General features: G+C 36.7%; 1 protein-coding gene across 5 annotated transcripts in view; it reads left to right on the top strand.

Annotated features, from left to right (window-relative positions):
• BDP1 (B double prime 1, subunit of RNA polymerase III transcription initiation factor IIIB) overlaps positions 1–17,150 on the top strand; it is a 55,086-nt gene that overhangs the window by 7,921 nt on the left and 30,015 nt on the right. For 2 of the 5 annotated variants that reach the window (XM_055791042.1, XM_055791040.1), the window contains exons 5-20: positions 244–384; positions 1,274–1,407; positions 2,407–2,501; positions 3,129–3,183; positions 3,840–3,983; positions 5,579–5,866; positions 6,762–6,939; positions 7,943–8,102; positions 10,665–10,741; positions 12,146–12,290; positions 12,446–12,522; positions 13,116–13,275; positions 13,641–13,723; positions 14,858–15,089; positions 15,551–15,738; positions 16,461–16,677. In XM_055791042.1, the coding sequence (XP_055647017.1) occupies positions 244–384; positions 1,274–1,407; positions 2,407–2,501; positions 3,129–3,183; positions 3,840–3,983; positions 5,579–5,866; positions 6,762–6,939; positions 7,943–8,102; positions 10,665–10,741; positions 12,146–12,290; positions 12,446–12,522; positions 13,116–13,275; positions 13,641–13,723; positions 14,858–15,089; positions 15,551–15,738; positions 16,461–16,677 (2,374 nt within the window). The remainder of the gene's footprint in view (positions 1–243; positions 385–1,273; positions 1,408–2,406; positions 2,502–3,128; positions 3,184–3,839; positions 3,984–5,578; positions 5,867–6,761; positions 6,940–7,942; positions 8,103–10,664; positions 10,742–12,145; positions 12,291–12,445; positions 12,523–13,115; positions 13,276–13,640; positions 13,724–14,857; positions 15,090–15,550; positions 15,739–16,460; positions 16,678–17,150) is intronic. The other 3 variants (XM_055791044.1, XM_055791041.1, XM_055791043.1) reach the window with 3 other exon arrangements.

The following is a 17,150-nucleotide window of genomic DNA, read 5'->3' as shown; positions in this document are numbered from 1 at the left end:
GCCCTTATTTATAACAAAGTGTAGTCTGGGATGGGAGGGTGGTTAAAGGACGTTTTGCTTTCAGTATTATGGTTTTTGATTTGTCAGTTTAGAATGCAAAGCAGATTCCAGAGTTTATGTACTGACTAACTTGTTGGAGGGTTGCAGTGCTGGTTCATTAAATTGTTGAAAGTCTGGCATACAGAACAGCAACCCAAAACACTAACAAAAGTAGTATTTTTGCTTGGTCTCTTAACGTTGTAGACAGGAAGAGAAAAGTAGTCCTGATCATGAAGATGAGGAGGAGGAAGAAGCAGAGAATGGGGAGGACAGTCAGGATGGTCCACTTCTAGTTCCTCGTGTAAAAGTAGCAGAAGATGGCTCCATTATTCTGGATGAAGAAAGGTAACAAATTCCATTTCTGACTCATGGACAATATATACTACATTGCTGCTTAGTTTGTGAATAGAGAACAGGTACTTTGGGTGGGGACAAATGTGAGTGTATTTGTATTAAAGAGTTTAGCTATCCTAACTTGGGAAACAGTGCAGATATGTGACAAAATATATGCAGCATTTATCTGCATCTCAGTAGTGGTAAAATTTATGAGAAATGTTTTTGGAGAAGAAGATAAAGTGTCATCTTTGGTTAGAATGAATGTATACTGAATATCTGTCAAACTTCAAAATGTCTTCTGTTTAATTAACTACTTTGTTTCTCACAGTTATATGTGTCTACTTATTGTAATTCATTTGTCAATATGATTTGCTCCAGCTTTGGATCTTGCATGTTGCTGGTTTTTCAGCTGTCACTCTTTTCAGTAACTTTGCTTAGAATGTGTGTTTGTAAAGGAATTAGATTATCAAATTACTGAGTTCCCTAAGTGTGTTATTAACATGAGATTTAGGCCAAGGTGTAAGGATAGAGCAGTCCTGGTAAAACAATTTGGAAGTATCCTAAAAGGATACAGACAGGCTCTTGTGGTTTTGCAAAGTAATTTTCTTGAATGTTAAAAAGACAATCTTATCTTTTTAAAGATATTTAATTATGTCTATCTGTACTATATCTTATAAAAAGCAAAAAGCAAATTTATTTGCACAGGCAGAGTAGCATAATGATTTCTTTCTGCATTCTCCCAATAAAATACATGTTAATGTAATTATTAAACCTGATTACACAGTACAAACTCTTGGCTTTTGGGAGGGAGGAAAAATCTGAATAGCTGGCTTATAAACACTACTATGTGTCTTAGCAATATTTTCAGGTAAGTCTCTTTGTGTGTTTGCTTTTCCAGTTTAACTGTAGAAGTTCTAAGAACAAAAGGTCCATGTGTTGTAGAAGAAAATGATCCCATCTTTGAGCGTGGCTCTACAACTACGTATTCTAGCTTCAGGAAAAGTTTTTACTCCAAACCATGGTCAAATAAAGGTGAGTATACTATGAGTTTCAAGTTTTGAGCCAACAGAAAAATCCTAATTTTCCATCTGTACTTTGTAGTCAACAATTTTTATTTCCAGTGGTGTAGATGGATCTAGTTACATGTGATGTAGTCTCAAACCTCCAAATGCTTTAAAACAAGCTGAGCTCTGGTTTAGTGTGAAAATTGGCATGTTTAAACAATCCAGTGCCTTATGATATGCAGGCTGCCTGGAAATTTTTTCTGTCATGGATGTTTAGATGCTGTGTGAATGCTAGTCTGCCTTATCAAAAGCATAATTTTGGATTCTGGTGCCCATATATTTGAGCTCTATATTGGACAGTTAGCACTTCTTAAGAGCTTCTTTACTTGGTTCTTCCATCATGGACAGGAATAAATTATATTAGCCATCTCAATGTGGGCTAATTTCAGTGTACATGGACAGCTGTGTTTTTGTGAGTGGGTGGGTTATTTTTGTACTATGCCTGTGAACTGATTATTGTCTCTAGGCTGACAACACTGTACAAGACTTCTTACAATTGGAAGTGGGTTTTTTTACAACTGTAGATGGAAAGATTAGCTTCAGAATTCACTGTGCTGCTTTCGGAATGCACCTGTTTCCTGTTAACAAATAATAATGGAGATGCTATTTTTACACATGCTTTTTTTCTGACTTCTATTTGTGGTTGTGTTCATAATAAAAATAAACGTTGACAATTTGGAGTTGGTTAGCTTTGATTTACTAGCTTTACATAACATATTTCACATTCTGCAGTTTTATCATAGATTAGACAGTTTTTTTCTGTTAATACTTCATTCAGGAAATGTTATTAGAGGTATGCAGGTAAAATAACACACATAGTCCAGCTCAGCTGAACTTGTGACCACAGTAGATAACCTTAAAATTACTGGTCTGGATGCATTAAGTTTGAAAGGTATGTTTATTTTAGACACCAAGAAGGAGGGTTAACTAAATACTTGTGTGTATCTTTTTTCCCACCCCACTCTAGAAACAGACATGTTCTTTTTAGCTATCAGTATGGTAGGAACAGACTTCTCCTTGATTGGACGGCTGTTTCCTCATAGAGCCAGAGCAGAAATTAAGGTAAAAATTAAAGCGCTCCATAAAGCAATTAAATGTCCATTTTGACTTTTCTGTTTCTCATGTGCTATTCCTATGCTTCCTCTATTAATATTGGTAATTCTGATGGTAATTGGCTCTGTAGCACTGTTTTTTTAATACTTACTACCTCTTGGAAAAAAGTACCTGAAACATCAATATGCTGCGTTGAATTCTGATCAACATAACTAGTAAATCTAGTGTACCTAGACACAGTTTGTCTTGATTTTATTTTAACTGAAGAATGTGATAAGTGTAAGTGGATGTTTGGTGATGGTCTTCTGTGTTGCCTCTTTTGTGTTGCGCAGTTCTGAAAATCTTCGATATTTCAAGCCCTGCTTAGATTGGAAGGATAAAGATGTTGAAAATAAATAATTATGACTGGTGATGTCTATTGGTGACCCATTTTATATTTGAAAATTAATTACAAACTTTGTGTCCTTTGAGTGTTCTTTTACAGTTTCTAAAACTATAATTGTTAAAAATTAGTTTTAACAACTATAATTGGTAGAAAATTTTGTTGGATTGAAGGCTTATCTTGATCTGCCATTTTTCTACAATGTATTGTTGCATTCTTGCTTACTGAAAAGACAAATACACCTTTGCTTTTAGAACAAGTTCAAACGTGAGGAAAAAACTAATGGATGGAGGATAGACAAAGCTTTCAGTAAGTAAATATACCACGCTATCCTACAATGAAGTCACGTGGTAGTCATCTTTTTTTCATGGTAATTTTTTGTGCTTTGCCTTGCTTGAATTAATTGTAAGAAAAGGTTTTTGCTTATAGGTGAGTTCAAAAGCTGGGGGAGCTTGGGCTTTTATAACAAGCGTGGTTCACTGTAAAGACCTTTAGGTTTAATTTCTGGCTTTTCTATATAATAAATGAGATAAATATAAACTTTCATATATATATTTAGTTGAAGATTATTCTGATTCATGTGAATTTCTAGCACAGTTACTTACTGTAAACTGCTCTGAGAATCTGTAGCAGCTTTGTGTGTTATTTGGATGAGCTACCTAAGTCCTAGAGCAGCTTGTTAGTATATTATTTGATACTGTGGTACAATTTGTGGTTTTTTCACTCCTTGAATTTTCTAAACTATTAAGCACTGTAACCTTTTTACTCTTTTTTTTAAAACCAAACCACCATAACCCATATACATATATATGATACAGAAAGTATTTGAAAAAATAATTTTCTATTTGAATTAATATAACCATTGGTTTTGAACATCATAACATGTACCTCTGATTATTTTACAAAGCAGAAACTTGGAAAAATTATCACCTTTGAAATCTATTCTCTTTACTTTATTCTCATAGAAGAAAGGCGGCCCTTTGATTTTGAGTTCTTTGCCCAGTTGCTTGAGAAGGTCTTAGCAGATGAGGAAAAGAGAAAGCAAAAGACTGTTAAAAGCCAGAAGCCAAAGGAAAAGAAGCCATCAAGGCCTCGGAAGAAGCCAAAAGGTACTTCAAAGACTGTCTGAGATAGCATTACAGAGCAGTGGTCAATAATATGTTGCTAGCAGAAGAAAAATCACAGGGAATCTTATCCTTCCCTGTTCCAGAGAGGGCAAGAAGAGCTTGTCTTCATGGCATAACTTTTTCAGATGTGGTTTACTGATGGGTGGCATGGTAATAATTAGTTGCAGCCAGTTTCCTGAGGTGCATTTTCTCTGGGCAGAGTATGAGATCACACTGAGATTAGTGCTGTTTCACAGTCTGAAGCACTGATGTTTTTGACAGGATATTCTAATTTAATAGTTGATAAGTATCTTCATGAGTTGCTAATGAATTTGCTTTTAGAATCCCTGGGCCAAAACTGTATTTTTGGCAAGCTCTTTAAATTTTTCTTACATTTAAAACCCTCTTCTTTTAATGGTGCTGTTTCTCCTCTAATTATAGTTTGACTTCCTCAGTCTGAAAGGTATGATTCTTTTCAGGGAGTCTTATAAAAGTTGCTTTAGTTTTTTGGTCTGTTCAAAATAAAGATTATGTTTACTTACTATTGATCACCATATAGTGTATTACTTCAGTACCTGTGAGAGGACCTTTCAGAGATGTGCTTAAATTAAACAGTTATACTGAGACCTTTTCAGAAACTCCCTGCTAATTCTGTGGGGTCGTTCACTTGTATGTTCCACAAGGACCCATTTTCTTGTAAGTGGTATTGTGGATCAAACAAGTGAACAATCTTTTTAAAGCAATGCTATCTAGGAAGCAGCATCATTGGTTTAATTCTTAAAATCGCCATAGTTGCTGCTTTTCTAGAGCCTTGATTTTGGATTTAAGTAAAATGTCCCACTTATTAGGACTTAACCACATACAGAAATTCTGTTCATAGGCTTTAATAGTAGATTAAAGGTACTTTATATGTAAAGCTATGTGAGTATGCTTTTCTACTTCTCTTGCATTTGGATTTCTTAATTACAGGGGAACAAGCTCATGTAAGAGTAATAGAAAGGACAGGGAAAGGTTCTTGGTGGTTGATGCTCTGCATAAATATAAGATGAAGACAAAATGCCCTGAAAAAGGGAGAGGGGATAATTTTAGAAACTTGTTAAACCAAGAAGAGAACTTGTGAATTATTAGCTAAATAATAATTCAGCTTTCTTATGTAAATAAGAATGGTTAACTACAATCTATTTATTGATCAAAATTACTTTTTCATGGCATACTTCCTGCAACCATCATCACCTCTTTCCACAGAGATACGGGAATTCTTTTCAGGAATAGCAATGCCTATTTTTTCTGGATCCAAAAGGGACTGTAAAAAAGTATAGGAACAAGAACATTTACTAAATTGGCTTTACATCCTATGTTGACTTTATGCTGGTGAAGTGTTGTACCATGTGCAGAATGTATTTTGTGTTTAGTGTTGAAGTTAGTCTATGCTGAAGCTTTTCTGTTGTCAGTGACTGACTTCTCATGGTTGCTCATATGTCTGGCAGTATATTGACAGAGATGTATGAATTCACAGGATGTTGCTAGTAGAAATACCTTTGCAATTTATGGCTCCTAATACTTCACCAGTCTATTAACCAGGAACCGTATTTTCTCAGCAGCAAAAGCTGCCAGCACAGAAGCTGCTAATGATCAAGATGATCTTCAGGAAGCCAGAATTTCTGATGCAGAAACAGAAGGAGATGCTGTGATGGCTGAGAAGGAAAATGAGGAATCTTTGAGCCTCTCTAAACAGGCAGAAGAACAGGTTTCATTAGAGCCAGCACTGGCAAAAGAGAAGAGGAAAAAAAAGAGAAAAGATGATCTTGAACAGGAAGTGGAGAATCTTCCAGAAGAAATGTCTGTCCCTGCAAAAATTGCCAAGGAAGGGAAGTCTTCTGAGAGAAGTAAGATGCAAAAATGCTCACTTTCAAATGTTCAAAAATAATTTTTTTATATAAAGACATTGTCTCCTGGTTTTGACTGGAATTAAATTAATTTTCCTCTCAGTAGCTGCTACAGTGCTGTGTTTTGGCTTTAGTATGAGAGTATTGTTGACGGCACACTGGTGTTTTTGGCTGTTGCTGGGTGATGTTTATACTCAGTCAAGGGCTTTTCAGTTCCTTGGGCCCTGCCAGCGAGAGGGCTGGAGGGGGGCAGGGGAAATGGGGAGGGGACACAGCCAGGGCAGGTGACATGAACCAGCCAGAGGGATATTCCATACCATATGACGTCATGCTGAGTATATAAATTAGGGGGGGGGGTTGGTTGGGGCTGGCCAGCCAGTCACTGCTGGGGGACTGGTGGGGCATCAGTCAGCAGGTGGTGAGCAATTGTATTGAGCATCACTTTTTTTTTTCTTCTTTCTTTTTTCCATTTGGATTTATTCCTCACTCTCTCCTTCTCATTACAGTTGTTGTTATTATAATGTTGTGTTTTAATTATTAAATTGCTCTTATCTCAACCCACAAGTTTTACCTTTTTCCCTGAATCTCCTCCCCATCCCTGTGCAGGTGGGGAGTGAGCAAGTGGCTGCATGGTACTTAGTTGCCAGCTGGGGTTAAACCACAACACATTGCAAACTTAAAAATGAGAACTTGGGTTTTGATTTCTGCTTTCATACTAGATCTAAGCATATATTATTTTAGCTAAGAATAGTTCTCTTAAATCTTAATACTTAGGCATTTCTACTGCGTTTTTTTGTCTTAAGTTAACTCTTGCTTCACTGTGGCTAGGATTTGAGAATTGTAATTCTAGGAAATTGCCCAAAATGTCCAAATTGATTTAATTCTTATTCGTTAGCAGAAAAAAATGTAGTATGTGATGTAAACGGTGATGGTCATACTACCTGTGGAGAAGAACTGGGTGGTGTTATTGAAGGAAAACAAGGTGAGACTGCTGTTCCAGAGGAAGAGAGATCAGACTCCTGTTTACTAGTGGATGACATAATGGAGAGAGAAAGTGATGTCAATTTATGCAGGTAATGTTTACAATGGAAAGCTTAGGCAAAATAAAAAGTAATTTAGAGTTTTAATGTTGGTTTTGTTTATTTGTGCTTCTCATCATGTTAACTGGCACAGTATAGGCAGGTTTTTGGTTTCTGAGGACTGTCCTTGGTTTTAGTAAGCTGTTTTTAATTTATATTCCCAATATATTCACTGCCCTGATGGGCTGCTTTTGCAAAATGAATTTACATTAATATTAAAACCCCATCCAAAACTGCTTTCACTTTTCTTAGTGTTCATGAAGACTATCGGCTTATCCTAACTCCTAATATTTCTCTTAAAACACTCCTTAGTAATGTTGCTAAGTAGGGTTGCTATACATTTGGAATTTATATCTGTTCCTAATAAGATGGCCCTTGTGGGAAGGGAATATTGCTTGGACTTCATTTGTGCAGAACCAGGGTCGGAGGCAAGCTTTTGGTTTCAATTTGGACATTCTTTTACTGGAAAGAAGGTGGATGTTTATTAAACTTGTTATGTAAGAATGCGGTAAAACTAAAAAGTCATTATGAAGCTGTTAGTGCTACTTCAGAATTTTGCATGTTAATTGTTGTATTGAGCTGTATTGTAATTGTTTGTTGTTTCATACAGATTGTATGCCTTTAATAACTCAGTTGGAAGCATATGAAGGAACAGTATTTGTCTTTGAACTCAACATAGATTGTTAAAGAAGATCGGGGGGGAAAGCTCTGCATGCAGTGTTTATATTAGTAAAGTCTGTTTTAATAAACAATGTCTAGAATAATCAGGTGGGATTTTAGCATCTTATCCTTGCATCTAGCATTGCAAAAGTACAACAATTGTTCTAAAGCTCATATCCTGCAAATATCACTAAAACTTGTCAGATTCTTTGAAACACATGTGTTTAACATCAAAATCACATAATTTTTTGTACAACTTGATCTATTTGTAAACAATAATAGCTTTTTTATTAGAATACACTAATAAAATGTTTTTGTGTGCTTTTATTGATTTCAGCTTTGAAGATAGCAATGATGTTATATTAGAAACAGGATCTGCTGAACTAAGAACTCTAGGTACTAGGGATGATACATCACAGGAAAGCCAGATTTCAGAGTTACCAGTTTCAAAGATCAGAAGCAAAGAAAGACAATCTGAAGAGACTAGAGAAACAAAGGTATTTTTATTTTTTTATGTAGGTCTTACTTATTAAGATCTTCCTCTTTACCATTAAAATTGTTTTTGTAAATCAAAGCCATTTTTTGGTTGGTTTTGTGATGTTTTTACCACTAGGTGGAAAAAAGGCAATTATACTACATTTATTCAGAGAGTGTACTGCTCGTGCCTGGGTATTCTCATAGACAATTTAAATGGCTGAACAGTTTTATTATTCACAAGTGAACCAGTGAAATATCAACACTGAAACCACCATATTGGAAACTGGTTTGAGCAGGATGAGCATTGAGTTGTTTGTGCTTGCTCAGCACAATGAATGGAAACCTGTGTAAACTCTTGTCCACTATTACTGGCTGCCGTGAGGTGTTTCAGGAAAGATACAAGATACTGAACCAAGATTGAATGATCTTTTGGGTATGTTGTAATTGGGTCCATCAGCTTAAAACTTCCTTAGATGGTGCCTGGCTTCTTTTGAAGCCCATGATACACCTCTTGCTCGTCAGTTTGTCTAGCTGCTTTTTTGCATCTCTGTACCTCTGAGATGAATTGCATACTGCAGCTGAGAGTTCATTCCTTTAATTATGTACTTAATAAAAGAAGTGGGGTTTTGGGATTGTTTTAAGCCTGATGCCTAGTAGTTTAATGTGCACTGCACTCCCATTGTTACATTCCTGTTCATCTTCTCCAAGCTATTCGTGTTTATAATGCCACTTTTTCCTCTCTCCAGCAACATTGTTTTCAAGCTGAAGAGTCCTAATCTTACATTTCTCATTGTATAGAGAAAGTTCCATTCCTCTGATCATCCTTCTATCACTGCATCACTGTCATTTTCAGAACTTATTATCATACTGTTTAAGGATTTGTGCTGAGGGGGTATGAAGTACTTTCTCTCATGCTTTCTAAGATGAAGAATGATCTTATGACTAAAGTCTGTGGTGAGACATCAGAAAAATCGAAGTGTTAGTTTTCCCCCAATGTAGTGTGCAAGTTCTTTGTCCTTTGTCCTTTATTTTAGAGTCTGTTACCTAAAAAAATGTCTTCATCTTAACAGAAAATCAGCTACTTAGGATCTTTGCAAATACTAAATGCTTGTAGTTGGAAATGTTGTAACAATACAATCTCCTGATATTAGTTGGAATAATATTTATAAAACCAATTAACTGAACAGGGCAATATGCTATACACACCAGCCTATTACAGTGATATCAGTAGCGGGAGTAGCTAAGCTTTCTGTCTCATTAGTTATGGCTGTTTGACATGAGAAAAAGTCATAATAATTTCTAAAACTGATAATTTTAAAGGACCTTTTATGTGAGTTCTAATTCTCTTGCCCTGCTGTGGTTAATTTACTTTAACTGTATATGAACATTATCACTGACATGAAACTAAAAAACCTGAGCCAACCAGTGATGTGAAACATAATTCCATTCATAATACTGAAGAGGTAAATGGACAAATACTGGTTTTATGCAGTAGCCTTTTACCTTAATTACCTAAATAGATTCCATAAAATCTTTGCTGTAATTGTGATTAGTTTTCTATGTTGTCAATTTTTATTTTTTGTTTTGTTCTTCATTTTCAGAGTGGTAGTCAGTGCTCTTTAGGAAAATGATTTAAATACTGGACCTGGAAAGTAATGATAGCTGATACTGCCTAAGGGAGCCTGTTATCAGCTTCACCCAGTTAAAAGACAAAGCAATAGGCTGACAGGAACCTCATGGAATTTAACAAGAGGAAGTGCAAAGTCCTGTGCCTGGGGAGGAACAGCCTCAGGCACCAGTGTTTGCTGGGGGCCACCCAGATGAAAGCAGCTTTGTAGAAGAGAACCTGGGATCCTGGTGGATGCCAAGATGAGCATAAGCCAGCAATATGTCCTGGCTGCAAGAAAAGGCTAATGGTATCCTAGGCTGCATTAGAAGTGTTGCCAGCATGTTGACGGAGGTGATACTTCCACCCTGTTCAGCACTGGTGAGGCCACACCTGGAGTACTGTGACCAGTTCTGGGCTCCCTGGTATGAGAGAGATAGACATACTAGAGATGGCCTCTGAAAGGGCCACAAAGACACTGAAGTGTCTCTGTTATGATGAAAGGCTGAAAGAGTTGGGACAGTTCAGCATGGAGAACTAGGAGTCTTAGGGCGATTTCTTCAACATCTATATAAAAAACTAAAGGGAGATTCCAAAGAGGACAGCGCTAGGCTCTTTCCAGTGGTTGCCAGTGACAGCAAGAGGCAACAGACATAAATGAAACAGAGGAGATTGCTTCTGAACATCAGGGAGTACTGTTTCACTGTGAGGGTGAGCAAACACTGGGACAGGTTGCCCAGAGAGACTGTGGAGTCTCCGTCCTTGGCAATATTCAGAAGCTGCCTGGACATGGTATTGGGCAACCAGCTGTAGATGGCCCTGCTTGAGCTGGGGGGATGGACCAGATGACCTCCACAGGGGCCTTCTAACACTCAGCCATTCTGTGAATCTTGTTTCTGCTTTCATTTACATTACAGCAAAGAACTCTTCTATATTTATTGTTTCTTTTCTACAACATTTTTTTTTCCTTACTCAGAACAAAGGTGTATGTGACTTACACAGACCAGATAAAAAACAGAGTGTATCAGAAAGTGATTCTCAGTCTGAAGTCACGTAAGTAGAATTATTTTACCTTGCAGTGATACTTGAACTAATTCTACGTTTACTTATTTGGATATAATTTTGATTGACCATAGTAGGTTGAACTAGACAGTAGATCATGATAACTTTTTTCCATATTCAGTGAATTTTTTTGATAGAATTTTCATCAATGAGGAGCAATGCTTTGACTAAGATTTAAAATGTTACATGGAAATGAGGAGGAAGACTTAAGTAAGTTTGGAGAAATCTAGCCCCTCTACAGTCAGCAAGAATGAGAGATAGAGGAAGTTTTAGCATATTGTGGGTGAACCTTGGTTGTAAAAATTGGTTGGCTTTTTTGTTGTGTTTTTTTTTAAGGGCTTCACAGTATTCTTTTAAATTCCCGGTTGTCTGTCAGAGCTTATGAGCTTACACACTGTGTGTATGGTGTATTCACACCTTCCTAATTGGAAACTGTTGCTCTTTGGAACTCAGTACAAGAGTCTAAGTTGTGGCGCACATCTCTAGAAGATAGTCCAAGCTGTGTCTGTCTTACTTGTGCTCCATTGTGAAGTTAATCTTTGTGACTATTTCTTATACTTGCTGCTGTAACTGAGCAGTGGTATTTAAACAGATCTGCCTAAAGTTTCTGTTTTTGTGTGATAAGTGACTTCCTAATCTGTGATACAATTTTTTAAAGGTGATTTAGGGATGGACTGCTAGTTAATGCTAAATTGTTTTTCATGCTTCTCTCTTTCCCTTATTGAAGGGCAGCTTGCTTTTATGGTAAAGACTGTCAAAGCTTTTATTTGTCCTGTCCTAGGAAGAATATAAGGTAGTAGTTCCCAATCTCAGGATTGATTGTAAGCTCTAAGACTCTGTCAAACTGTGTGTGAATCCCAGGACACACTATTGCAATCGTTAAGGACACGGAGGCTGATGTGTGTACCCCATTTTTCAATAATATGTGGGTGTTGACAGTAGGATGAGGTGTTTGAAAGCAGCAGTTCATAGTTCAGTGAGTGACATAGCTTTGAAAGGAGATGGAGGTACAGGAGAGGCAAATACAAAATCTTGCATATAAAGCAAAATTGCTTTACTTTGGAGCAGGTTTCTGTTGAAATCAGTAAGCCTGTTCACCTTGTCATCAATTGGGGATCCCTAGGAGAAGACATATTCCTATTTAGTTAACAGCAAGAAACACTTCTTCAAATAAATTTTAAGTCAGCAAAGTTGTTAACGTTTATTTGATACTCTTTGCATTAAATAATAGCATATTGTCTAATATCAGAAAGATCCAGTATAATTTTTTTCACTTTATTGTCTTGCTGCATTACCCATGCACCCATATGGTGCTCTTGAAGTACATCTTGGACCATATAAGAATTTAAGTTTCTCTTTGGTAATAATATATACCACCTCTTTTTACATCTTAAGGAAAACTGAAAAGCCAGCAGACAGAGGGCACTTGCAAAGACCTAAACCTACTTTTAGGAGATCATCTGGAAGGAGTGAAGCAGCAATCCAAAAGAAAATGGAGGCTGAAACTTCCACTCCAAACCTTGTGAATACAGATGAAAAGGTCAGAAGGGGGAATATTGCTTAACATGATATGCTCTTAACATACCTGTTTTGGTCAGTGCTGGTACTGTGGGCTAGCTACAGTCCAATATTCTGAGAATGGTTTCTGAGGTATCCACACTTGTCCAAGACAAATATGCCTTGCCTTAATTCCAGTACTCTGAGGAGGACAGTAGAAGAAACAGAAATGAAGCCACAGAAGCAGAGAACATGGATTTGGATACTAAATCTGAGTAAGCATTGAGATCGCTTTTCCAGTCTCCTAGAGTTAACTGACTATAATTGTTACTTTATTTTATGTAGTGCTCTTATAAAAAGACCACAATAATTGTGAAGTCTTAATATAAATCTTGAATTTTACTGTAGTATTTTCTTGGATGATATCAAGTGGTACTATGGTGTGTAAGGTATGTGCTTCTTTTCTGGGAGGCTGGCAAAAGCATTACTTCATGGTACAGTACCAGCTATGCTTGGAATTTGGGAGGGGGAAGAGGATGAAGTGCTGACTGTGGCTTTGCCTTCCTCAAGGTCTCAGTTGCCAGCTAATGGGTCTGCTTCTGACACTTGCAGAAACAGCTATGATATGCAGTCTAGTTAGGTTCCTCCCCTGTGTGATAAGTTAATATCTTTTTAATAGGTAGATAAATTGAGTTTCCACACTGTAAGACTAAACAGTTTGGTTCTCGTGTGAAGAAACTTACCTAAGTTTGTGCAAATCCTTTTGAAGCCAATCCATTTCCAGTAAAGAAAGCTGTGCAAATCATTAACTATTACATAGGCTTGGGTATTATGGAGTAAATGTCACTGTTGTGGATCCTTTGTGCAGAGAACCTGAGAAAACTGTAACTGCAAAGGCAATAATTAGAGGATGTCGACAGAGATTTAAGCCTAATGTTACAAGAGCATCTGGAAGGAAAGAAGAGCCTCAAAAAGATGCAGGAAAGGATAAAATGTCCCATCCACAGCCTAAGGGGGAGACTGAAAAGGTATTTAATAAAGTAACTGGAGATGATCTGTTAGCTAAAAAGCTGCTGATGCCACAGCAATGTTACCTTTTTCTGCTTTTTCTTTTCCCCTAAGTATGACCAGGAATCAGGTACTTAACCTGCAGTGACAGTGTGATATTGCTTGGAGGCCACAGCTAAGCTGGGACCTTGTCACACAAACAGTAGATGCCAGTAGTCTTTCCTGTCCTGCAATTAATACAGCTTTAGTTGTTTGATCTAGATTTTACTGCACCTTTTTAGCTACGTGAAATGTACAATGTATAGACAATTGCCTGTTCTGTTAGGTAATGCTGTACTTCATATATCTAAGGGAGTTAATGTCTTCATGTTTTACTTCTATTCAGAATACTGACCAAAATAATAGTTCTGATGCTACCAGTGAAGAAGCTGCAGGAAAAGATGATAAAGTCCTGGAGACAGTGTCTCAGTAAGTATGTGAAAATTGAGAAGACGTGCTACATTCCAGCCATTTGCCATCCCTCTTGCTTCTGGTACTATTACGTAGTGTGGCAATTATAGAAGTTTCTGAAGGAACAATTGCAATGAGACAGAAATTGAGGGAAGAATAGGATTTTATTTTTTTAATGCATGAAACAAATAGATGAAACATTTTTATTTTTAAAGCAGTGCTTTTAAATGATATTTCAGTCATGATAAATGCAAAAAACCCTGAAAAGTTAATCCTTTGCAAACTAAAACAAGCTTTCTCTGCAAGCTTTCTCTGCTAGCTTTGATACTGAAATGCATCAGTTTCAGTGGTTAAAGTGTAATTAAGTGTTAGGTGTCTGGTATTAGGAGAAAAAATTCCAATGTGTGGAAAATTTGATGCACATGTTAATCAAGAACTGTTTCTTTTTCTCTTCAATGGAGAAATGGCAGCTGTAGTGTAAAAGGAGGAATATATTTTACAGGAGATACTGTAAAAACAAACAAGTGAACAAAACTAAAAAAACACCCACAAAACAAAAAAAAGCACAACAGCAGCAACAAAAAACCCCACAAACTTCTGTTTTTAGAGGGGGATAGTTGAAGAGGATGGAGGAGGGTAAACTGGGTTTCATAACCTGCTAGGAAAATACTTCAGCAGTTGTTAAACAGCATGTTAATGAAAGAAACTTGGTGCTCAGGGAGAAAGGCATAGAAGCATCTGACAGTTTTAATAATGTGCATCTGATACTTTTACGTGAGTAAGATTATGAAGTTATTTATGTGTTTTCTGAATGTTGGTGATTTTTAACCCTACATTAAATGAGGTCCATCTGCTTGTAGACCAGATAGGAATACAAGAAAAGCCATTATGGGTCAGAAAAAGGTCTTTCTAGCGCGGTATCCTGTCTCCAGTGGAAAAAGATAAAGAACAGGGCAAACATAAGTTTAAACTTGTCAGGTACTTTTTCAGTCTCTAGCAGATACACTTCTGACTTTGTTGTTTCATGAAGTTAGTAATGCATAGCTCCATTTTAGATAAGTGTATGTTAAAAAAGGAAAAATCACCACTTCTCCCAGACTCCTCCAACTTCCACATGTGCTATGTACTTAAGCATCTTATGTATTTTTCTAGGTCTAATGAAACAGCTGTTTTACAAGAAGACAGCAAACAGAGTGTGCTGAAACCAACACCTCTAGAGAGAGGCAGAGTGCAGAGACCAAAACCAAATCTAGGAAGAACTGCTGCAAGGCAAAAAGACGTGACAGATGAAAAAGATCCTGAAAAGCAGAAAACTGAAGGTGGAGAAGTAGAAGAACATGCGATACACCATAGGGATGAAAAGAACGACCCAGACCTCAAGAATGTAAGTTTCTCGAGCAGTTTTGTAGGTACACTGTCTTGCTGGCTTCTAAGTAGAAACCTTAAGTAACAAAGATCTAGGTACATACCACATAATTTGTAAGTGTAGCCTTTGCATGCTTTGTTTATTGTTTCAGAACAAACTGAATTGTCATAAAATTTCCTCATGCTTGGGTTCTGGTTTCCATGTTGTGGTATTTGTGATACCAGATCTGAAAAGAGAAGTGTAGAGAAAATGGTCTCTTGGAAGAGGACCACTTCAGGGAGAAAGTATATATAAAAATGGCAAATTTTTACTTTTTACTGTCTACTGGTATTGGTTGGATACACAGGAAGCAAGAGAGATCTTTTTGAGTGTTTTTGTAAGAGATGCTAGAATAAACTTTTTCTTTTCCTCCTGCTCTTCTAAAAGAGAGGTCAGGCAAATCTTTCATCTTAATAGAGTGAAATTTTTATTCCTCTTAGGATGTGACGATTCATGAAGACATTCAGCTGTGCAATGTCATGTTAGAAGGGGATGTTTCTACAGATTCTGAGATGAACTCAACACCTACAAGGCAGTGTTCCGAAGAAAAGTCCTCAGAAGCAGAAAGTTATGAAAGTGAAAAGGAATTGTCAGATGTCTTGAAACAGATGTCAGATTTCAGCACAGGGTATGGTTATTTTTTAAATAGAGAGACGGGAGGGTTCAAAATCATCAATATCTCTAGGTATTCTACACTTCTGCATTCAAATAAACATTAAAATCTGTAATGAGATGTTTATTCAAGACAATACTATACTTAAACAGACAAAACCCGAAGAGCTTGAAAGCACTAAATTAATATGCTGTTGGATGTTAATTTTAATTTTTAGACTGTGAACGCCGTTTTCAAATAAATACATTTTTCTGATGCTCACTTCCTGTGATTATCTTCTCCATGTTGGTCCTAACAGTGCATCCCTGTGTGCTTATGTAAATCCTTGATTACAGGGTTTGGTTTCCTATTAAAAGTGTCCTTTAAAAAAAAAAAAAAACAGAAAACTGCTGTAAATCTACAGGGTAGTTTTAAAAATTACTAGACAAAGGCGTTTGTAAAATGTTTGTGTTCCTCTCAAAGTGTAACTGGAAGTTGCAGTTGCTCAGAAATGGCATCTTTTTTTAATTTATCTCTTTTACACCTGTTCATAAGATACACAGGTTTTTGGTGATGTTGGATGTGGATCTTTATTGGGTCTTTTTTCACACTGTCAGTAACTTTGTTATTGTTCTAAGAAAGCTAAGGATTTATACTTGGCTGCTGTATTGAAGAGAGCTACATACAATTATGTCATGCACGACTTGGAGAACCACTGTTGTCCCATGCCTTTGATTGTTCTTTGTTTTGTTTTTTAGGGAGTCTGGTCCTCGGAAGGAAGAGGAGAAAACCGTTGCATCATCAGCTCCGCTGCTGAGGAGTCGAGTCCACAGACCAAAGCCAAATTTAAGAATGACAACTACTAGAAAGGAAGTGCTGGATGTAAATAATAAGAGTGTATCACAGAAAGATACCAACAAAGAAGAAAGTCTGACACAATGTGACAGTGAATGTAGCATCCTTCCTGATACAGATGTAAGGCTTTTTTTTTTTTTTTCCTTTAGTTATATTTGAGCTTTTTGATTTGTAAAATGAAATACTGATGATTTAAAAAAATACAAAGTTAATCTTTTTTGAAACAGTTTTTTCCAAAGCTAAAATCTTCTACATGAAAACTTTTTTCTGCTTGGTTGTGTGTGAGGAGAAAAACATCACATCCATTCTGTATCTCTTGTTTTGTGTCCAGATGTCTTTCTGACCTGAAGTGGCGTTGTAGAGTTGACAGTGAAGAAAGCAAAGTATTAATAGAAGATGCCAAAGAAGAAATATAGTTGTAAAGTTATTTTGTTTAAAAGATACAACTGTGAGCTTTCCTGAAAATACTAGCAGATTATTAGTGAGCAGTTACAGAGGAGTTTTTGCAGGAAACACTTCACAGAGTGAATAGTACTGAAATTCACAGACATCATAATGTCTCCATTTGGTTTAGTATCATGACTTTTGCTGGT

Source organism: Falco peregrinus, chromosome Z (assembly GCF_023634155.1).
Source record: "Falco peregrinus isolate bFalPer1 chromosome Z, bFalPer1.pri, whole genome shotgun sequence".
Classification (NCBI taxonomy): Eukaryota; Metazoa; Chordata; class Aves; order Falconiformes; family Falconidae; genus Falco; species Falco peregrinus.
Note: the sequence above shows the minus strand (reverse complement) of the source record. Positions and strands in the feature narration are given on the sequence as shown.